Source organism: Moschus berezovskii, chromosome 1 (genome assembly GCF_049115385.1).
Source record: "Moschus berezovskii isolate FMDL1 chromosome 1, NW_MosBer_1.0, whole genome shotgun sequence".
NCBI lineage: Eukaryota > Metazoa > Chordata > Mammalia > Artiodactyla > Moschidae > Moschus > Moschus berezovskii.
Window position 1 is genome coordinate 93,676,876 of NC_142460.1, and position 20,776 is coordinate 93,697,651.

At 45.1% G+C, this 20,776-nt stretch overlaps 1 protein-coding gene across 4 annotated transcripts in view; it reads right to left on the reverse strand.

Annotated features, from left to right (window-relative positions):
- BDH1 (3-hydroxybutyrate dehydrogenase 1) overlaps window positions 1–18,127 on the reverse strand; it is a 44,593-nt gene extending 26,466 nt beyond the window's left edge. For 2 of the 4 annotated variants that reach the window (XR_016037860.1, XM_088838004.1), the window contains exons 1-4: window positions 17,913–18,121; window positions 10,993–11,118; window positions 4,144–4,216; window positions 3,357–3,467 (exon numbers count right to left, since the gene is read on the reverse strand). Coding sequence is in view for 3 of the 4 variants with exons in the window: in XM_088838004.1 (XP_088694130.1) it covers window positions 3,357–3,467; window positions 4,144–4,216; window positions 10,993–11,075 (267 nt within the window). In the remaining variant the exon portion in view is untranslated. Of the gene's footprint in view, window positions 1–3,356; window positions 3,468–4,143; window positions 4,217–10,992; window positions 11,119–17,210; window positions 17,784–17,912 lie in introns of those variants that run through there. The other 2 variants (XM_055407384.2, XM_088838013.1) reach the window with 2 other exon arrangements.
- Between the last annotated feature and the right edge of the window lie 2,649 nt (window positions 18,128–20,776).

The window sequence follows — 20,776 nt, forward strand, 5'->3', positions numbered from 1 at the left end:
ATCTCATTCTCTGTTGTCCCCTTCTCTTCCCGCCCCCAATCCTTCCCAGCATCAGAGTCTTTTCCAGTGAGTCAACTCGTCGCATGAGGTGGCCAAAGTATTGCAGTTTCAGTTTTAGCATCAGTCCTTCCAATGAACACCCAGGACTGATCTCCTTTAGAATGGACTGGTTGGATCTCCTTGCAGTCCAAGGGACTCTCCAGAGTCTTCTCCAGCACCACAGTTCAAAAGCATCAATTCTTCGGCAATCAGCTTTCTTCACAGTCCAACTCTCACATCCATACACGGGAAAAACCATAGCCTTGACTAGACGGACCTTGGTTGGCAAAGTAATGTCTCTGCTTTTTAATATATTATCAAGGTTGGTCATAACTTTCCTTCCAAGGAGCAAGCGTCTTTTAATTTCATGGCTGCAATCAGCATCCACAGTGATTTTGGAGCCCAAAAATATAAAGTCTGACACTGTTTCTACTGTTTTTCCATCTATTTCCCATGAAGTGATGGGGCCAGATGCCATGATCTTTGTTTTCTGAATGTTGAGCTTCATATGGTTAGGTTATTCCTTCTGTCTGACTGGTCATTCCTCTCAGTCTCCATTTATGACAGCATTATTCATTTTCCATGGCCCAGAACAAATGTCACCCCTTCTGTCATGCCAGAATTAATCCTTTCCTTGGCCTCCTCCGTCTCCTCCATGGGCAGGCAGGTTCTTAACCACTAGCGCCACCTGGGAAGCCCCCTTCCTTCTATGTATTCTCATTAAGCATTCTTTCCCGACACTGAGAACACTCTCCACTCTAATTCTCCCAGCTGTGTCTGTGCATTACTGTCCCATCACTGGACAATGATCCTTGTTCAGGTTTACTCTTCTTCAGCATCTAACAAAGTGTCAGGCACATCATTAGCATCTGACAAACGAATGAAAGAATGGAGCTATGAAGAATAAGGGACACTGAAGAGAATGGAAAAGATATCAGCAGCAGATGAGCCAGTTGTTGGCAAAGCAATTAAAACCAACCACAAACACTGGCCCAGGTTCTGGCCAGTACTGATACTAAATACACAGCTTGAAGTAAGATTCTGGGAAGATGGCAGAGTAGGAAGCACCAGAAATCTGACTCTTCACCTAGACACTGCACTTGCAGAATCTGTCTGATGTAACTTGTCTGTTAGAATCTAGAACCTGTTAAGGCTTGCAACTTCCAGGAGAATGTGTGGATGGTAAACTGCAGTCGATTTTGGCCAGTCTTACCACTTCTATTCAATATTACTGAACATTATTCTACATTACTGGAAGTTGTAGCAATTAGGCAAGAAAAAGATGTGAAAGATATCCAAACCGGAAAGGAAGAAATAAAACTATCTGCTTGCAGATGATATGATCTTACATGTAGAAAACCCTAAAGATTCCAAAAAAATATGACCCTGTTGGAACTCAAAAATGAATTCAACACAGTAGCAGGATAAAAGTCAACACAGAAAAATTAGGTGCATTTCTATACATAAACAATGAACAACCTAAAAAGGAAATTACAAAGACAACTCCATTGACAATAGCATCAAAAAAGAATAAAATACTTAGGAATTAAATTAACCAAGAAGGTGAAAGACTTGCACTATGAAAACTACAAAACATTTATTAATGAAATGAAAGATAAAAGAAATAAATGGAAACACATCCTGGGTTCATGACTTAATATTGTTAAAACATCTACTACTCAAAGCAATCTAAGATCTAATAGAATACTTGTCAAAATCTTAATGATTTTGTTTTTTATAGAAATAGAAAAACCCATCCTAAAATTCATAGGGAGTCCCAAGGGATTTCAAATAGCCAAAACAATCTCAAAAAAGCAAACAAAACTGGAGGACTCAGACTCACCGATTTTGAAACTTACTACAAAGCTACAAAATAGCCTAGTATTAGCATAAAGACAGACATATGGATCAATAGAATAAAACAGAGAGCCCATAAATAAACCCTAATACATATGGTCATGTGATTTTTGACAAGGGTGCCTTGACCACTCGAAGGGGAAAGGACAGTCTTTTCAACAAATGGTGCTGGGAAAACCAGATATCCACATGTAAAAGAATGAAATTGGACCCTTACCTAATACCATACACAAAAATTAATTCAAAATGTATCAAAAACCTACATGTATGTAAGACCCAAAACAATAAAACTCTTAGAAGAAAGCATAGGACAAAACTTCATGACACCGAATTTGGCAATGATTTCTTGGATATGATACCAAATGTGCAGGTAACAAAATTTAAAATAGGTAAATTGGACTTTATAAAAATTTTTAAATTTTGTATATCAAAAGACAGTATCCACAGAATAGAAAGGCAACCCACAGAGTAGGAGAAAATATTTACAAATCACATATCTGGTAAAGACTTAATATCCAGAACACATAGAGAACTCCTAACAACAACAACAAAAACATTCCATTAAAAAAGGACTTCAATAGACATTTCTCCAAGGAAGATATATGAATGGCCAATAAGCATATCAAAAGATGCTCAACATCAAAAGTTGTGAGGGAAATGCAAATCAAAACTATGATGAGGTATCACCTCACACCCTTTAGGATGAGTATTATCAGAAAAACAAACAAACAGAAAACAAGTATTGGTAAGGATGTAGAGAAATTAGAATGCTTGTGCAGTTGGTAGGAATGTAAAATAGTACAATCACTGTGGAAACAGTATGGTAGCTCCTCAGGCAACTTAGGATAAAATCATCATATGATCTAGGAATTCTACTTGTGGGTATATACCCCCAAAGAATTGAAAGCAGGATCTTGAGATATCTGTACACCCATGTTCATAGCACCATTATTTATAATAGCCAAAATGTGGAAGAAACCCAAGTGTCCATCAATAGATGGACAGGTAAGCAAAATATGATATATACATACCCATATATATGGTAGTTGAATATTACCCAGCCTTAAAAAGGAAATTCTATAATATGCTACAGCATGGATGTCTTTGAGGACATTATGCCAAGTGACATAAGCCAGTCACAAAAAGGCAAGTATTGTACGAGTCCATTTATATGAGGTACTTAGAGTAGTCAAATCTTAATAGTGATTACCAGGGGCTGGAGGGGAGGGTAAAATGGCAGTTGATGTTTATATTAGGTACAGACTTTCAGTTTCACAAGATGAAAAGTGTTATGAGGATGATGGAGGTGATGACTGCACAAAAATGTGAATATATTTAATACCACTGAACTATACCTTTAAAAATGGTTAAGATGGTAAATTTTATGCTATGTATATTTGACTGCAATTTTAAAACCCTACAAAAAATAACAATAATGATGAAAATGACTCATCTCTTACCTTCATCAAGCAGCCAGCAAACACAAGGAAGCCTTCTGAATGCAGATGCTTGGCCAAGGAGAACCCAAATCCCGAGTCACAGCCCGTGATCAGGACAGCTTTGCTGCCAACCTGTTTCAAAAGGTCAGACTCCACGTTAGGAATCCAGGATCCTGGGGGCTGAATGACCAGGCCTCCTCTGGGCAGCAACAATTAATTAGGGCTTGCTGAGTGGGCCAGGCCTGGTCTTCCCCACCTGTTTTTTCTGTTTGGAGAAGCACCATGGTGTAGTAGAAATGCCTGGACTCAGAATCAAGAGACAGGTTCTAGCCCAGACTCTGCCACCAACTAGTGTTGTTGCTTGAGAAAGTCACCTCCCTTCTGGACTTCAGTTTCCTCATCTACATTCACCATCATCACCATCACATAACCACTGACATCTTCCTCATCAAGTATTGAGTACTTATCATGCAAGGCACTGTGCATGCATTATTTTAAATCTCACAATATCTCCATACATTAGATGTGACTATTACATCATGCTTCAAGTGAGAAAACAGACATTTTAAAATACCCAACATCATTAGTGATAAAGCCGGAACTGAAACTGGGCCTGAGAGATTTTAGAATCTAAACTCTTAACCCCTAACTTCATTTGATGGGGTTGCGGGTTGTTCAGCAAGTGAGAGATGGCTCTGAGTGCCCTGGAAGCACGAAGCTTTGCTCTGAGGGTGGCTTAGAGCTTGGGAGCCCAGAAGGAGGCCTCTGACCACCTGGCTGGTTCCCAGGTAGCCAGGCTGCCACTTACCGGATTCACTGAAGCAGCATAAGTCCGATGGCCAACAGGGACAAAGTGGGCAGAGTAAAACAGCAGCGAGCCTCTGAAAGAGGAAAGAAAGCCATGACCAGAGGCTGCGGTCACACCAGACCTTGTTCTGAAAGTGAAAGTCGCTCAGTTGTGTCCGACTCTTTGTGACCCCATGGACTATATAGTCCATGGAATTCTCCAGGCCAGAATACTGGAATGGGTATCTTCTCAACCCAGGGATCAAACCCAGGTCTCCCACATTGCAGGTGGATTCTTTACCAAGTGAGCCACAGGGGAAGCTAAAGAATACTGGAGTGGGTCTTCTCCAGGGGATCTTCCCGACCCAGGAATCGAACCAGGGTTTCCTGCACTGCAGGCGGATTCTTCACCAACTGAGCTATGAGAGAAGCCTTTGTTCTAGAGCAGAAGCAACTCAGCAGACCCTCAGGCATCAGTGCCGCTGCTGCTGCTAAGTCACTTCAGTCGTGTCCGACTCTGTGTGACCCCATAGACGGAAGCCCACCAGGCTCCCCCGTCCCTGGGATTCTCCAGGCAAGAACACTGGAGCGGGTTGCCATTGCCTTCTCCAATGTGTGAAAGTGAAAGTGAAGTCGCTCAGTCGTGTCTGACCCTTAGCGACCCCATGGACTGCAGCCCACCAGGCTCCTCCATCAATGGGATTTTCTAGGCAAGAGTACTGGAGTGGCTTGCCATTGCCTTCTCCGCAGGCATCAGTGAGCCCTCCACTATTCCCACCCCAAACTCCTGAGGACTACCTGCTGGTACCACTGAGAATGAGGGCCTGTTTCCTCCAGGGTTATTAGTCTGGGAGAAAGTGGGCTAGCAGTCATAGTGGCCATTTTTGCCACTGTGTAGGGAGAGCCTTCCAGCGACAGACCTTTGTTAATAAAGCCTTGTATAAATTCAGTGTCTTAATCCTTAGGTTTTATGTGACTTCCTGATAGTTTTTTATTTTGAAATAATTTTAGATTCACATAAAGTTAAGAAATAATACAGAGAGATGTCTTGTACCCTTTACCCAATTACCCCTACTGGTAGCATTTTGCACAACTCTAGTACAGTATCATAGCCAGGACATTGACACATGCAGTGAAAATACAGAACAGCTCCATCACAAGGATCCCTTGCATTATTCTTTTATAGCCACATATTCCAACATCCTCTAACTACTAATCTGTTCATCTGTTCTCCACCTCTATAATTCTGTCATTTCAAGAATGGAATCATACAGCATTAACATTCTGGGGTTGGTTATTTTCACCCAACATAATTCTCTAGAGATTCATCGGATTGTCATATGTTTCAATAATTTGTTCTTTTTTATTGTTAAATTGTATTCCATGGACCAAGGTCATCTGGGTTGCTTCCAGTTTTTAGGACTATTACAAATAAAGTTTCTAGGAACATTGCTGTATAGGCTTTAGTGTGAATTTGTTTTTCTCTTGGGTAAATGCCAAGGAGAGCAATTGCTGGGTCATATGGTAGTTGCATGTTTGATTTTTTAAAAGACTTTCAAACTGTTTTCCAGAATGGCTAGAGCATTCCACATTCCCAGCAGTAATGTATGAGTGATCCAGTTTCTCTATATCCTCAACCAGCATTTAGCAGCATCACTATTTTTCATTTTAACCATGCTGGTAACTGTGTAAAGATATCCATTGTGGTCTTAATTTGTATTTTTCTAAGGGCTAATGATGATGTTGAACATCTTTTCATGTGCTTATTTGCCATCAGTATATCCCTTTCAATAAAATGTCTCTTTATGTTTTTTGTGCATATTCTATTGGACTGTTCTTTTACTACTAAGTTTTGAGAGTTCATGATATGTTCTAGATGCTAGTCCTTTGTTACACATGTAATATGCAAATATTTTCTTAGCTCATAACTTGTCTTTTCATCCTCTTAACAGGATCTTATATAGAGAAATGGTGTTTCATTTTGATGACTCTGATTATTTAATTTTTCCTTTTTTTTATTATTTTTTTTTATTGGAGGCTAATTATTTTACAGTATTATATTGGTTGGTTTTGCCATACATTGACATGAATCCGCCCCGGGTGTACATAAGTTCCCCCTCCTGAACCCCCTCCCACCGCCCTCCTCCCCTTATCCTCCTTCTGGGTCATCCCCGCACACCAGCCCTGAGCATCCTGTAACATGCATCGACCATGAACTGGTGATTCATTTCACATATGACAACATACATGTTTCAATGCCATTCTCCCAAATCATCCCACCCTCACCCTCTCCCACAGAGCCCCAAAGACTGTTCTATACATCTGTGTCTCTTTTGCTGTCTCGTATACAGGGTTATCATTTTCATCTTTCTAAATTCCATATATATGCGTTAGTATTAATTTTTCCTTTTAAGGACCAAAAGTTTGGTTTCAAGTTTCAGAACTCTTTGCCTATGCCCCAAACCAAAGCATTTTCTGCTACTTTTTTCTAGAAGCTTTATAGTTTTGTTTTACAGTTTAAATCCATGATCCACTGTGAGTTAACTTTTGTATAAAATGTGAAACATCATGTATGGATGTGAGAGTTGGACTGTGAAGAAAGCTGATTGCCGAAGAATTGATGCTTTTGAACTGTGGTGCTGGAGAAGACTCTTGAGAGTCCCTTGGACTGCAAGGAGATCCAACCAGGCCATTCTAAAGGAAATCAATCCTGGGTGCTCATTGGAAGGACTGATGCTAAAGCTGAAACTCCAATACTTTGGCCACCTCATGTGAAGAGTTGACTCACTGGAAAAGACTCTGATGCTGGGAGGGATTGGGGGCGGGAGGAGACGGGGACGACAGAGAGTGAGATGGCTGGATGGCATCACCGACTCGATGGAGATGAGTTTGAGTGAACTCCGGGAGTTGGTGATGGACAGGGAGGCCTGGCGTGCTGTGATTCATGGGGTCGCAAAGAGTCGGACACGACTGAGTGGCTGAACTGAACTGAACTGAAGTCAAAGTTGGTAAGCCTCTGCCTGGGAATATTCATGCTCCAGTATCATTTTTTGAAAATGTTATCCTTCCTCCATTGAACTGATTGTGCAAATTCTTTGAACTGATCTTTGTCAAATTCTAGTTGAGCAAATCCATGTGGGTCTATTTCTGGATTCTCTGTTTCATTGAACTATGCACTCCCACTTTATTTTTCTTTTTCAAAATGGTTTTTACTACTCTATTTCCTTTGCCTTTTCGTACAAGTTTTAGAACAATCTTAACTTTATCTATAAAAATCTGACTGAAATTTTTCTAGAAATTATGCCAAACTTGTATATCAGTTTGGGGAAAAATCAATGTCTTTACTCTTTTGAGCCTTTCAGTTTCGAAACGTAGTGTGGGTCTCCATTTATTTAGATCTTTGATTTCTTTCATCAGCACTATATAGTTTTCAATGTACAAATCGTGTATAATCTGTTATATTTATATCTAAGTAACTGATTCTTTTGAGCAACTATGAATGGTATTGTTTTAGATTTCTATATCCACAAGCTCATTGCTAGGATATAGAAGACGACTGATTTGTGTGTGTTATCACGTATTCTGTGCCCTGCTCAACTCACTTGTTAGTTCTAGGAGTGCTTCGTGGATTCCTCGGGATTTTCTATGTAGTCAGTCATATAATCTGCAAATTAGAGACAGTTTTATTTCTTCTTTTACAATCTGTATGACTTTTATTTACTTTTCTTGCTTTACTGTACTTCCTTACTGCACTATGGTGAATTGGTTACCTTGCTGCCCATCTTAGGGGGAAAGTACTCAGTCTTTCACCAGAAAATATTAATACAATGCTAGCTGCAACGGTTTTTATAAATGCTCTTTATCAAGTTCAGGAAGTTTCCTTCTATGCCAATTTTTCTGAGGGTTCTTAATCACAAATGAGTATTAAATTTTGTTTTTTCTGCATTGATAGATTCATATGATTGTTCTTCTTTGACTTTCAATTTGGTGGATTACATTAATTGATTTTCAGTGTGAACCATCTTTGCATCCCTGAAACAAATCCACTTTTTCATGGTTTATAATTCTTCTAATATACTGTTTAATTCTATTGGCTAATATTTTAAGAATTTTGCATCTATATTCACGAGGGATATTGGTCTGTAGTTCTCTGTTTTGTATGGTCTTTGTCTGGTTTTGGAATCAGGGTAATACTAGCTTCATAAAATAAATCGGAAAGAGTTACCACTGGATATGGACGGGAGTTCTGGCTCCCCACTGGGTCTCCACCAACACCTTCCTGACTATGAGGAGATACAGTGGCTCACTGCTGCTCCCCATTGTATGCGGTGGGTGTACAGGTTATTGCTGAGAGGTGGAGGAAGTCCCGATTCTCTTTCTCCACTACATGTCCCCTGACACTCCCCCACCCCCACCTCAGGCAGGGGGGCCTTATTACAGGGGTGGGGGGGTGGGGGGGGTTAGGGAGGGAGAATGTAAGTCCTGGCCCCTACTTGGCTTTCTCTGACACAGCCTCTGGCGAGGACACTGGTCACAAGTGAGTAGAATGGTAAGGTCACTACACCCAAAACTAATTAAATGACCTTATCTAAATAATCACTATTTTTCCATAATCCCAGGATTTGCTGTTTGGACAAGGTGTCCCTGGAAGAACTGTGCTTGTCCCCTGCCATCCCTTTGCACTATTTGATATTTTAGAAAGTTACAAAAAGTCACAGCAAGAAAAAAAATTATTTCAAACTGACTTGTTGCCAGATTTTCTCTAACCCACTTCCCCATATTCAAATATATCCACTCAAAGTTGGGGGTTGCATTACACAAGGTTTATCATATATATCATATATATGGGTGCATTATAGCAGGTGCTACTGCTCATATCCAGCTGTTGATGGCAAATTTCTACTTCGCCAGAGAGCACACGTTGGCATGGAAAATCACCATCTATTTTCTAGTTGCTGGGACCCTGAATTTAACCTGCCATTTGATTTCACTCCTCTCAAATATAAAAGAAAGAAAAAGGCATTATTTTTCCCTTGCTCTGGCTGCAAAAGAAGAAAATGAGTTAGCAGAGCACATGAAATCCTCTTGGAAAGGGCAAGTTCCAGAAGCTCTCAAAGAAGAGTTGCTTGTTTAATTTGTATTGAGTTGGCAAAAAAGTTTGTTCGAGTTTGTTGTAAGCTGTTACAGAAAAACCCAGATTTACCACTGACAGCTGGGTATGAGCGGTAGCACCTGCTATAATGCATCTATATATGTGATATATATGATACACCTGGCGTAACACAACCCCAACCTTGGTTGGGTATATTTGAATATGGGGAAGTGGGCTATAGAAAATCTGGCAACAAGTCAGTTTGCAATCTTTTTTTTTGGCCAACTCAATGCTTTCTCTAAATCACAACAATTCAGTGAAGTCTTGCAACATTTTAGTTAACTGGTTTCACGAGTGAGATTTTAAAAGGACTGGTATCTAGGTGAATCCTAACATAAGGACAGCACACAACCCACACTGAGAGGCATTTTCTTCCAGGGTATCAAGCTCATGAAAGACAGAGACTGAGGAAATGACCCCAAGAGTGAGTGGGTAACAGGTAGGAAGGCCAGAGGCCTCCAAGCGGCAGAAGGAAATAAACTGCAAGTGGCAGACCTTTTTTCCCTTCTCTGTTGTTGAAACCGGTTTTGCCTAAGACTAACCTTTTTTTTCTTTTCTCAAACCTTGGGCTGATAATGGCTCAACAAACCAATATTCATGTCAACTGTTTCAAGGCTGGGGATGACACACCTTGTTCGATCCTATCTCACAACTGCATATTGTGGGAGGGGCCTGGTGAAACTCCCTCGGCCTTGAAGTGTCCCTCTTACCTGATAATAGTTTTCTAACAGACATAAAACACCTTGCTAAAAACTAGCAAGGAGGCACTCTTTCTGTTCCCTTCTGATGTCTGTCAGAAGCTTTCCCTATCTCTGTTATACTTTAATAAAACTTTGCTACACAAAAAGCTCCAAGTAGTCAAGCCTCATCTCTGACCCTGGATCAAAATCCTCTCCTCTGGAGGTCACGAATCCCAGCGTAACACACGTCTAGAAGCAGCAACCTTTCAATAGGAGAAGAGTAAGGGGACATAACCAGAGAAGGCAGTGGCACCCCACTCCAGTACTCTTGCCTGGAAAATCCCATGGGTGGAGAAGCCTGGTGGGCTGCAGTCCATGGGGTCGCTAAGAGTCGGACCCGACTGAGTGACTTCACTTTCACTTTTCACTTTCACACATTGGAGAAGGCAATGGCGACCCACTCCAGTGTTCTTGCCTGGAGAATCCCAAGGACGGGGGAGCCTGGTGGGCTACCATCTATGGGGTCGCAGAGAGTCGGACACAACTGAAGTGACTTAGCAGCAGCAGCAGCAGCAAGGGGACATAACAACCAAATGCAATGGGGACCCTGGTTTGTACCTAGACTAGCAAAAGCTGCATTTGTGAGCTATATGATGAAATTTGAATCAAGTCTGTAGTTAATAGTATGATATCAGTGGTAATTTCCTGGTTTTTATGAATGTACTATGGTTTTGTAAGACATTAACATTTGGGGAAGTGAGGCGAAGGGGATACGGAATATTTTTGTACTATTTTTGCAACTTTGTACAAATTTAGAGTTATTTCAAAAAAAAAAAAATCTGATGAAAGATATTCTCCTATGCCTTGTGTGCCCTGTGGGAAGGTCTCTGTCTTCCAAGGACACCATTGTGTGTCCTTTGCTGGTAGACGGGGGGTACTAAGAGACACCTTTGAGAGTCAGACCTTATTATGTGTGAAGAGCTCTGCTTTACCCAGAAAGTGTAATTGTCAAGGCCACCTCCACCCTTCATTTTCTTACCTTGTCCCATTTTCTCTATCAGAGAAATTCAGGGTTTTCCTTGGGAGCTGCGATAGGGGTCTGGAGAGGCGGGCTGCCAGCATTGTGGCCACAAAATCGGAACGGTCAGGCTCCTCCTGGTGGGTTCTGAAACACAAAAAGCATCCTCATTGCCTGTTGCCTTCAGGGCTTTGGGCAGGAGTGGCCATTTTCCTTCCAGGTGGTAAAAGTCAAACTGGGCTCTGTTCCACCCAGGTCCGGTTATGGCACCAGACAGTCCCTGCCTGCCACCCTCCTCTCAAGCTACAGCCTCATCTGATAGAAAGAGTCAGATGGCTGAAACATCTAGAAACCTGGGTTCTGGCTCTGGCTGTGTACAAACTCATGGGGCAACCCTGGATGAATCGTCACCTATTTGCAGCATGAGTAGATCGGGCCAGATCAGCGACCCTCAAAACAGACTGTGCAGCAACCCGTGGGGCACTTGGGGACCTGAGCCCTCAGCGAGTCCAACTCCATGATGAGTCCCATTCTCTAGTCTGTGTTCCCCATATCCAGCAAAACATCCGTCTCAATTTGTCGACGTGACCCCACAGGCAGTTTCTCCAGCCTGGGGCCACATAGCATTTAATTCGGCTCTCCACCTCTCTCCCACCTCAGCACACACAGGGTCCAGCTCTGGGACTAAATTCATCCAGAACTCATCACAGCATGGAGACTAGAGCTACAAAATGAGACCTGCTCTAATTAATCTAAATTAACACACACACAGAGTCTCTCCCACAACCCTACCACTCCCTTTTCAGGTTAAGTCAATCTTGTTGCAACAAGACCATGTGTCACTAGTGTCACCTTCAGTCTACTCAGCCCGGTGACTAGCTGTGCATTATGAATTGTTGATCAGCGTGTGCACTAGTTGCCCTCCTGTTCTGGTTAATTCCCCTCTAGTGACCCCTCCTGGCCTAAGGGAAGGAAAGGGAGGTGCGGCGGGAGTTGAGCCAGGCAGTCACATTCAGGGGAGCTGTTGCCCTTTTCCTGGTGAACTGTCCTAGTCTCTTGGCACACCTGCCTGTGTTGGGTTAGACTGCCCTTATCAGTAACAAGGCTCTGCCTGAGATGCAGCTCCACCCCTGCCATCTTGCTGCCACCCTAATCTGATAACCAGCCACCTGGTTCTAGGTCTGAAATAAGTTCATTGACTGGCTGACCCCCACAGTGTTCATTGTAGGAGGCAGGTGGAGGTGTTCCATCTGTTTAATCCTTGGGAGAGCAATACATAGGGCTTTTTGTCTTGTGTGATCCTTCCAGACTGTGCAGTAGGCTCTTGCTTCCACTCCTGCCCTTATTTGCCACACAGCAGTCTCAGCATTGCAGCCAGAAAGATCTTTCTAACACCAGTCAGGTTGTGTGACTCCCTGGCCTAGAAACCTCCCTCCTTCCCACGCCTTCTGGAGTCTGCCTCTGCCTCCCTTCCTATTCGATACTGCCCTCCTGTGCACTGGCTGTGCCGCCGTCACGCTGACCTGAACCCACGCCAAGCTCTTTCTCGCCTCGAGGCCCTGGACTTTGCCTTTCCTCACACTGGATGACTAGGTCCTTCTCACCCTTCTGACGTCGGAGAGGCTGCCCCAACCCCCCATGCAGCACACAGGGATTGCTCTCCATAAGATCACTGTTCAATCCAACATTCTCTTGTTTCGTTACTTGATCTCTCCCTTCCAGCTCATAAGCTCAGTGAGGCCAGGCACCTGGTTCATCTTGGTCACCACTGAATGCCCCATGCCTGGAAGAAACCCGACACGAAGGAGGCACTCACTGAGTCTCTGCTGAGTGGGGGTTAGCTGTGGGCGTGAAGCCCACCCCCCATACACCCACAGACTAGCCCTTCATGGAAGGCACAGGCCCATGCTGGGCTCAGACTCTTTAAGGGGGTGCCCCTACCCCCCTCCCAAGTACTGAGCAGCTGGCTGAGCACACACATCTCCACCTCCTCCCGCCAGGACTGGAGTCTGAGGTCACCGCCACTGGGTAATTTTAAATCCAGTTGTTTATAATTCAAGCCCTTTCCATCCCTTCTGCTCAATGCCTGTGGCAGAGAATGCCTCAATGTCATCTCCAAATAAAGGGCTGCTTTTCAACTTTATTTTCCTTTAAGTCAGCCACATCTAAAAGTGCTGGCATCAAAATAGCTTAAAGTGCATAAAAACTCAGCTCCTTTAATAATGCACTATTCACACTGTAGTCTTATATACAAAATGCTAGAATTTTAGATCTTTTTTCTTCTGTACTTTCACATTTCTTAAATATGTTGCTATTTTCACTTCAAATACAATGCAACAGGCAGTGAAAGTGCTGCACACTCTTCAGGGTGGTTTGTCATCTTAGGGCCTTGTGCTGGGCTTTAGCCTCTGTAAATACTAGCTTCTCAAACTTGAGATGTCACTCATTTGCCTTTTGATTTGGAAACAGAAGTGGTTATAGGAGGCAGGTGCTTTAAGGGGACAGGCAGAGCCCCTGTGGGGGGTGGAGACCATCTCTTTAGCTTTGAACACATTAGCTGCTCCAGGGTGACCAAATTTATAAAATAAAATACAGTTGTAAAATCAAAATGCTCAAGTATTCTGGAATCTGGGGGAAATTTTTCTGAGAATACTTAGGTCTACTCTCAAGGGTAACCTCCTTTCCACTGTCAATGAAAAACCCAAGTGTAACCCATGGAAAGCATACTGTCTCAAAAAAACAAAGAACACCTGCGTGCATCCTTGTCTTGATGCTGGGCTCATTTGCTACATTCTGACAGGAAGATCTTGCAGAAGACACAGCTGGTTGCCCTCCTGTGCTCAGAGTCAAGGTGTCCCCTGCAAGTGCCAAACATTCCCCGTACTGACATCCTCAGAAAAGGCAGGGCGTCAGCAACAAACAGGAATCCAGGAAGCAATACTTAGGAAGAAAAGAGAACCCAGAGTTCTGGAACTCAGGGAGTTCCCAGACATGAGGTCTGGATGGGCCCTGGTACTAACAAGTGGGAGGGGGAGGTCCCGTTTCACTGGGGAGGGCAAGTTGGGTTTAAGCAAAGAACCATCCTATGCAAGGACTCCACACTGAGGCGCTCAAAGTCAGTAAGCGGTGTGAGACTCCAAGGTCTGACGACCAGCAGCCAGTTTCTAACATACTCTATTTGGCTATTTTGTTTGGCCAGCCTAATGTTTTAAAAGGCAATGTAACAAGGCAGCTATGTTATGTTTGAACTCAATACAAAAAGTTTGTACTTACTATTTTAAGCCTACCCATATCACCTCTGTTAACTGCCTGGCCACTGTGGGAATCAGAGTTTGAGATCTCACCAGACAGGTGTCTATTATCCTTTGGCTATTTTCCTTCTGATCACTTTTAGTATAATCTTGCCCGAAGATTTCAGCTCAGCTCATCTACGCATGTTAACTATATAGTTAATGGGGGTTTCCTTGATGTCAAGCAAAAAGGAAACATGACAAGTTTTAAAGCCCTTATTTTAAAAAGATGCCTGTCATTCCTTAGAGAGATAACTATTCAGAAACAACAGTGTTCCTGAAGGAACACTAAATGATACTACAGATAATGTTCTCCCTATCATTTTATCATAAATGCAGAAGTGACTTTTATATAGCTGCCTTTAACAGGGACCTTCAATAAAAGCCAAGGATTTAACTTTAAAGCTCAGTTCAGCAAAGGCAAATCTAACACAGACACCTGGATTAGTCCAACAGATTCTAGTCACCCGATTAGACTTAGGTGATGGCCAATTCTTCCCAGAGAATACATCATACTCTCTGCAGTGGCCAAATTTTGGGTGTCCATCTTGCTCACCTGATCCCTTTCCTTCCAGACTTGCCTATTGTATACAGCGTTTGGCCTCTGATGCTTTAGTTGTGCAGTGAGGACCACCCCCCATCCCTACTCTCTGGCCATGGAAGACTATATCAGGGAGAGACACCCGACCCCAGATGAACCCATTATTCTGTTTCCTGGCACTGTGAAAGCTTACAAATCAGCCTCGTGGGGCACAGACATGTGACTCGACTGCTGGAGCTGGAGAAGGCAGATAGGCAGCTATGTGACATTGAGCCTGAAGCCAGAAAGTGAGAGATGGAGAAAGCCAATCTGCAAAGACAGAAAAGTCAGGCACACATGTAGAAAGAAACAGAGATGGAAGTGAAGAGAGAAAAAAAACTAACAGAGCCTCCTGGAGGCAGATCTGCTCCTGAGACCGGGCTACCCTCGTCTTCAGCTCTGAAAGGCAGTGATGTCCTTACTCTCTGTGTTGATTTAAGCATGCTTAAAATCAGTTGCAGCCAAAACAATATTGGTGAAAACACACTGAAAGCAGGTTCTTTCTGCAAACATTATCATCAATTCTTAAGCTTGCCTGATATTCTGAGAATGCCACACTGCAGACCTCGTGATCATAACAGGAATATGAGCCTCTCCCTCTTCACATCTGTCAAGGAAACACCTGTCCTTCCCCAAAAGAAAGTGCTACCAGAGCTGTCAAAATGGCCATAATTACAACCACCAGATTAAGCAGCCATTCCATCCCTAGGAGAACAGGGCTTGCCTACCAAATTCAAGTCAGACCAGTACACAGTAGGCACATAATATTTGAATGCTTTAAGAGAGTTTGCAGCAGAGGAATACCATATTGGGCTTATATTTTAATATGATAACTCTCACTGGGTTAAGAATAGACTGAGGATGGACAAGGGCAGAAGCAAGGAGACCATTTAGAAGCTATGGCAATAATCCAGGACCATAATGTGCAGCCATGCAGTTCGTGTACTGCACAATTCCAGCAAAATGTGAAGAGGTACTCCCTGGAGATATATATATAAAGGGAAGCCATGGAGGACACCATGCTGGTGGAAACCACAGAGCCAATTAGATGAGGTCAAAGTCTGGTTGTGTTTTGAAGGGAAAGCCCACTGTGATTTACTGACAAATTAGGATATGAAAGAAGGAAGAATCAAAGATATTTACAAGATTATTTTCATGCAGATGTGAAAAAAAAAGGCAATAGTACAACTGATAGTTTAAGGAGCATCCTATTCAGAAGTGCTTACCCCATTTCAAATCAGAATGTACAAGCCCGACAACCTGGTCCTCACCAGGTCCCTCCAAATTCCATCTCCAACTATGCTTTTCTCATCTACTCACATCATTTGCTACATCATCTCTCAAGAAGCCTGTACTTTCCAATTTTCCTGCCTTGCTCATGCTATACCTAATCTGAGGTCCCCTTCATCCATCAAGCCCTGATTCAAATAACTTCCTTCAAGAAACCTTTCCTGATCCCCTAGGTCAAAAATTAATCTCATCCATATTTGCAGTTCACTGTTTCCTTATGGGTCTCTGAAACTGCACTTAACCTAGGCTGGGTAGCATTAAAGTTATCTCTGTTTATAACCATTCACAGCCCCCATCTGACCACCAGTCTCAACGTGCACTGTGACTGCCCCACAAATATGACCTACGTGTTGTTTCATTGATCTCAGGTTCCTCCAAAATGACTACTCTGGTGTCTGACAGGAAGCAGCCACTCTTTAAATGTGTGTTGAGAGAATACTGGAGCTACACACATTTCAAAGGTCAGCTTCCTCGCCCGCCACGCGTATATGCTCTGTATAGGGCGGGGAGCCAATGCTCTGGTAGAAAGGAAGATATTTGATGCGTCATAAAGGATCCTGGCAGCCGAAGCCCCCCGTAACTAAATGTTTGCCTTTGCAGCCTCTCGCAGGGTTAGAAGGTGACTCTACATCAGCTGACTTGGGGCACACTCTGGCAGAGGGGTTGGAAAAAAACACGCAGAGATCAACGGCGCTTAACGTGGCGCTCGGCAGAATACCCTCCCCCAGCCGGGCGCGGCTCCGAGGCGCGCAGACCGCCCTGAGCCCTGTCTCAGACGAGCCCCAGCGCGCCGGGAGAGCGTGGGACGCCAGAGACGCGCAGGCGCCAAGTCGCCGCGCGCGCTCCGGCCGCGCGTCCGTGGCAGCTCGGCCAATCGTAGGGCTGCCGCACCTTCCCGCCTACCAGAGGCGAGCAGCCGAGGGGGCTCGGCCCAAGCCGCGCTCCCACTGGCTGAGACGGCACCGCCCAGACCCAGCTGCGCCGTGCGGGCGCCTGCAGGCGGCTGAGGCTCGCGGCCTCGCCCCGCCCGCGCCCACCCCCACCCCAGCATCTCCCGCCGGCTCCCGCGGCGCCTCCACCTTGCTCGGTCCTCCTCCTCCCTCGGTCCTGCGGCCTGTGCGGCGCTCCAGCAACAGCCGGCTCAGCTCGTGCTCGAGGAAGCTGGACCGGCGGCCCGACTGCTGTCCAGCATCCTTCCCGAGGGCGCCGCGGGAAGGGAGGAAGCACTCCCACCACCAGCAAGTCCCCGAGAACAGAGCCTGGTGGAGGTCATGGAAGGAGGACGAGGGATGCGGCGCAGGCCGGGAGAGATGCGGGGGCGCGGGCTAGAAAGTGGTTCTACTGGCTTCGGTCCTGGCGCGGTCTCCGACTACCATGTGACCTTGGACCGGTTTCTGTGGCTGCGCTCGCCTTCTGTTAAATGCGGCGGCAAAGAAGAAGTGCTGAGGGTTTCACTTGGGAGACTCAGCGCCACATGTTCAACCTGGGTCTCCTTCTTCCGAGCACATTATTACGAATAATAACCTTCAGGCCGGGAGGGCGGAGGATGAGGATTACCTGGGGTTGAGGCAGGTCTGGACGGGATCGATACATCTTTTTACACCTTTACCCCGGCCGCGTTCGCATTGCCCAGCCTACAGGATGTGGTGCCCCTTCTCCACCCGCATCCCCGCGACCCGGCTTAAGGGCAGCGCAAATCCAAACCAAGCCGAACGTCATGCCGGTTTAGGGGCGCCCGCTCATCACCCCTGAGCTGGAGAGGTGCGGACCCCTCCTCTTACCCCAAAACAAACTGGCGCGGGGGCTCCAGTTACAGGGGGCTCCGCCGGTGCGTTCGCGATAACCCGGCGCTTCACAGGCTCCCGCGCTCGCGTCCCGTACCACCGAGTGGGGGCGCTACCGCCGTTTCCTTCTCGAAGCCCCTTACCCGCTCTCACTCCTGCGGCCTCCACCCTCAGCTGCCGGGGTGCGCCTGCAGACAGTGGCTCAGCCGTAGGGCTGCGCGGGGCGGAGCCCGACGGCGGGCGTTGCCCGGGCGGGGAGCGCGCCGCGCCGCCTTCTTTGTCCTGGGGCTCCAGTCACATCCCCCATCCCGACGAGGGTAACTCTATTCTTTAGGCGCCCAGCCCGGGATTAACCCCTTGCTGACCGTCCTTTAGCCCTAAACCACGCTCAGATCTCCTACATCGCCATCCTGGTTCTAGAGCGAGAGGGGAGAGACCACCCCGGGGGTAAGGGTAGGGAGGTGCAGGTGCCGCCCCAGGAAGTGAGGAATCCTGGTGAGATTGAGGCGCTTTCCAGGACCTATGCCTGTTTACTGTCTCTGGAGCTCACTGGGGTAGGTGGGTTGATTGGTTGGTTTTAAAGTTTGTCTTTTGATCAGATGAAGTTAATTTAAAATTTTGTTATTCCAATGGGTTAAAAAAAAAAAAAGATTTAAGAATAGCACAGCTTCCCAGAGTTTCAGCAAAGGAACACTGGAGGCTGATCTCCACAAGTCAAGCTTCCCTGCCAAGTTTCCTGAATGAGAAACCAACTGAGGAGAAGGAAGCTGTCTTGGCAAATTAGTGGCAGACCTATGTTTAGGTCAAATTACGGAGAACTGATTGGAAAGGGACCAGGCAGATGAAAACAGGAAGGAAGTGAGGGCCCTGTGGGGCTTTAAAGAAACCTCTCAGCTACATGTTATGTGAGCCTCTTGAGGGCTGAGTCTGTGTCTTCTTGCTTTATCTCCAGCTCCTGGCAGGTAGAGCTTTGAGGACCCAGAGAAACGTGAAGGTAGGGTACTCTTGTTTTTCTGTATCCATTTCATAGACAGACTCAAGCTTGCTTCGGTGGTGTTTTTTAGAATAGTCACTGGTACAGCATGCCACTGCCATAACATAGATCGCTATGTTGCGTCACCAGGTTACTTTGAGGGTTATGCATTGCTTCAAAAGCAGTTGACTAAAGAGTTACTATTTCCACCCAGGAAAAACTTCCTTCCTTCCTACCTTTGGACTGAGAATTTGTGGAAATAAAGTTCTATTTATGGAAGGCAGGACAACTGACGTAGTCTGTGTCTATCTGACTCCATTTGTGGCTGACCTCACACCTTCCCAGCCCATCTTTTTATTCCAGCTTTGCTGTGGCAGCCTGCTACATACAGATGTAACCTGAGAGGACCTCACTTCAGCTGTACTTGATATCTCAGGGCTTCTCTGTCACTACAGTCTGGACCCCTGCAAGAAGCCACAGCCCATTCTGACATAAACCTGGAATTACAAAGGAATTAACACGTCCTTGGACAACCTCTGACCAAAGTGAACAGAAGCTAGTGGAGAAATGTTCCACTCTTCCGTGGGCAGTCATGAGGTACATTTTGTACAGCACCTAAGATGACAGAACTCTGGCTGCCTGTGGTAGTGTCCAACTTAATCAGCTCAGTAATCCACCCTTGGATTGCCTTTTTCTTTCCTGCCTTGACTGTTTGACTCTTACCAGTCCTCCAGTCCTGTTCCTTGGGATTCACTCCCCAAATAAACTACCTGATGCAAATTCTTGTTCAGAATCTGTTTTGGTGGGGGCGGGGGAGTGGGGGTGGATCCAGCTGTTAGTGCAAAAGAGGCATCTCAGCAGGGAACTAAATTTAGTATACTGTGATAAACTGTAATGGAAAAAATATGAAAAAGAATGTAACCACTTCCCTGGTGGTCCAGTGGTGGTTAAGAATCCACCTTGCAATGCAGGGGACCTTGGTTCAATCCTTGCTCAGGGAGGTAAGATCCCACATGCCACCAAGCAACTAAGCCCATGTGCCACAGCTACTGAGCCCACGCGCCACAACTAGAGAGTCCACGCACAGCAAAAAAGATCCCGCATGATGCAACAAAGATCCTATGTGCTGCAACTGAGATCCAGTGCAGCCAAAGAAATAAATATTTTTAAAAAGAATGTATGTATGTACAGCTGAATCACTTTACTGTACAGTAGAAACTAACACAGCATTGTAAATCAACTATCAGTTCAGTTCAGTTCAGTCGCTCAGTCGTGTCCGACTCTCCACGACCCCATGAATCACAGCACGCCAGGCCTCCCTGTCCATCACCAACTCCCGGAGTACACTCAAACTCATGTCCACAGAGTCAGTGATGCCATCCAGCCATCTCATTCTCGGTCGTCCCTTTCTCCCCCCGCCCCCAACCCTTCCCAGCATCAGAGTCTTTTCCAGTGAGTCAACTCGTCGCATGAGGTGGCCAAAGTATTGCAGTTTCAGCTTTAGCATCAGTCCCTCCAATGAACATCCAGGATTGATCTCCTTTAGAATGGACTGGTTGGATCTCCTTGCAGTCCAAGGGATTCTCAAGAGTCTTCTCCAGCACCACAGTTCAAAAGCATCGATTCTTCGGCGATCAGCTTTCTTCACAGTCCAACTCTCACATCCATACATGACCACGGGAAAAACCATTGCCTTGACTAGACTATACTTGAATAAAATTTTATAAAAGACCCCCCCAGCCAAAAAAAGAGGCATTTCAGCCCAACTTTCAGGGCATTCTCAGCAGACCTTCCCCAAGTCTGCTGTTGAAGAATCCATTTGTTCTGTTTGAGCTTTTGTTCTTTTTATTTCCCAGTTGCCCTGCCCCCTGGGTGAGTGAGTGAAGTA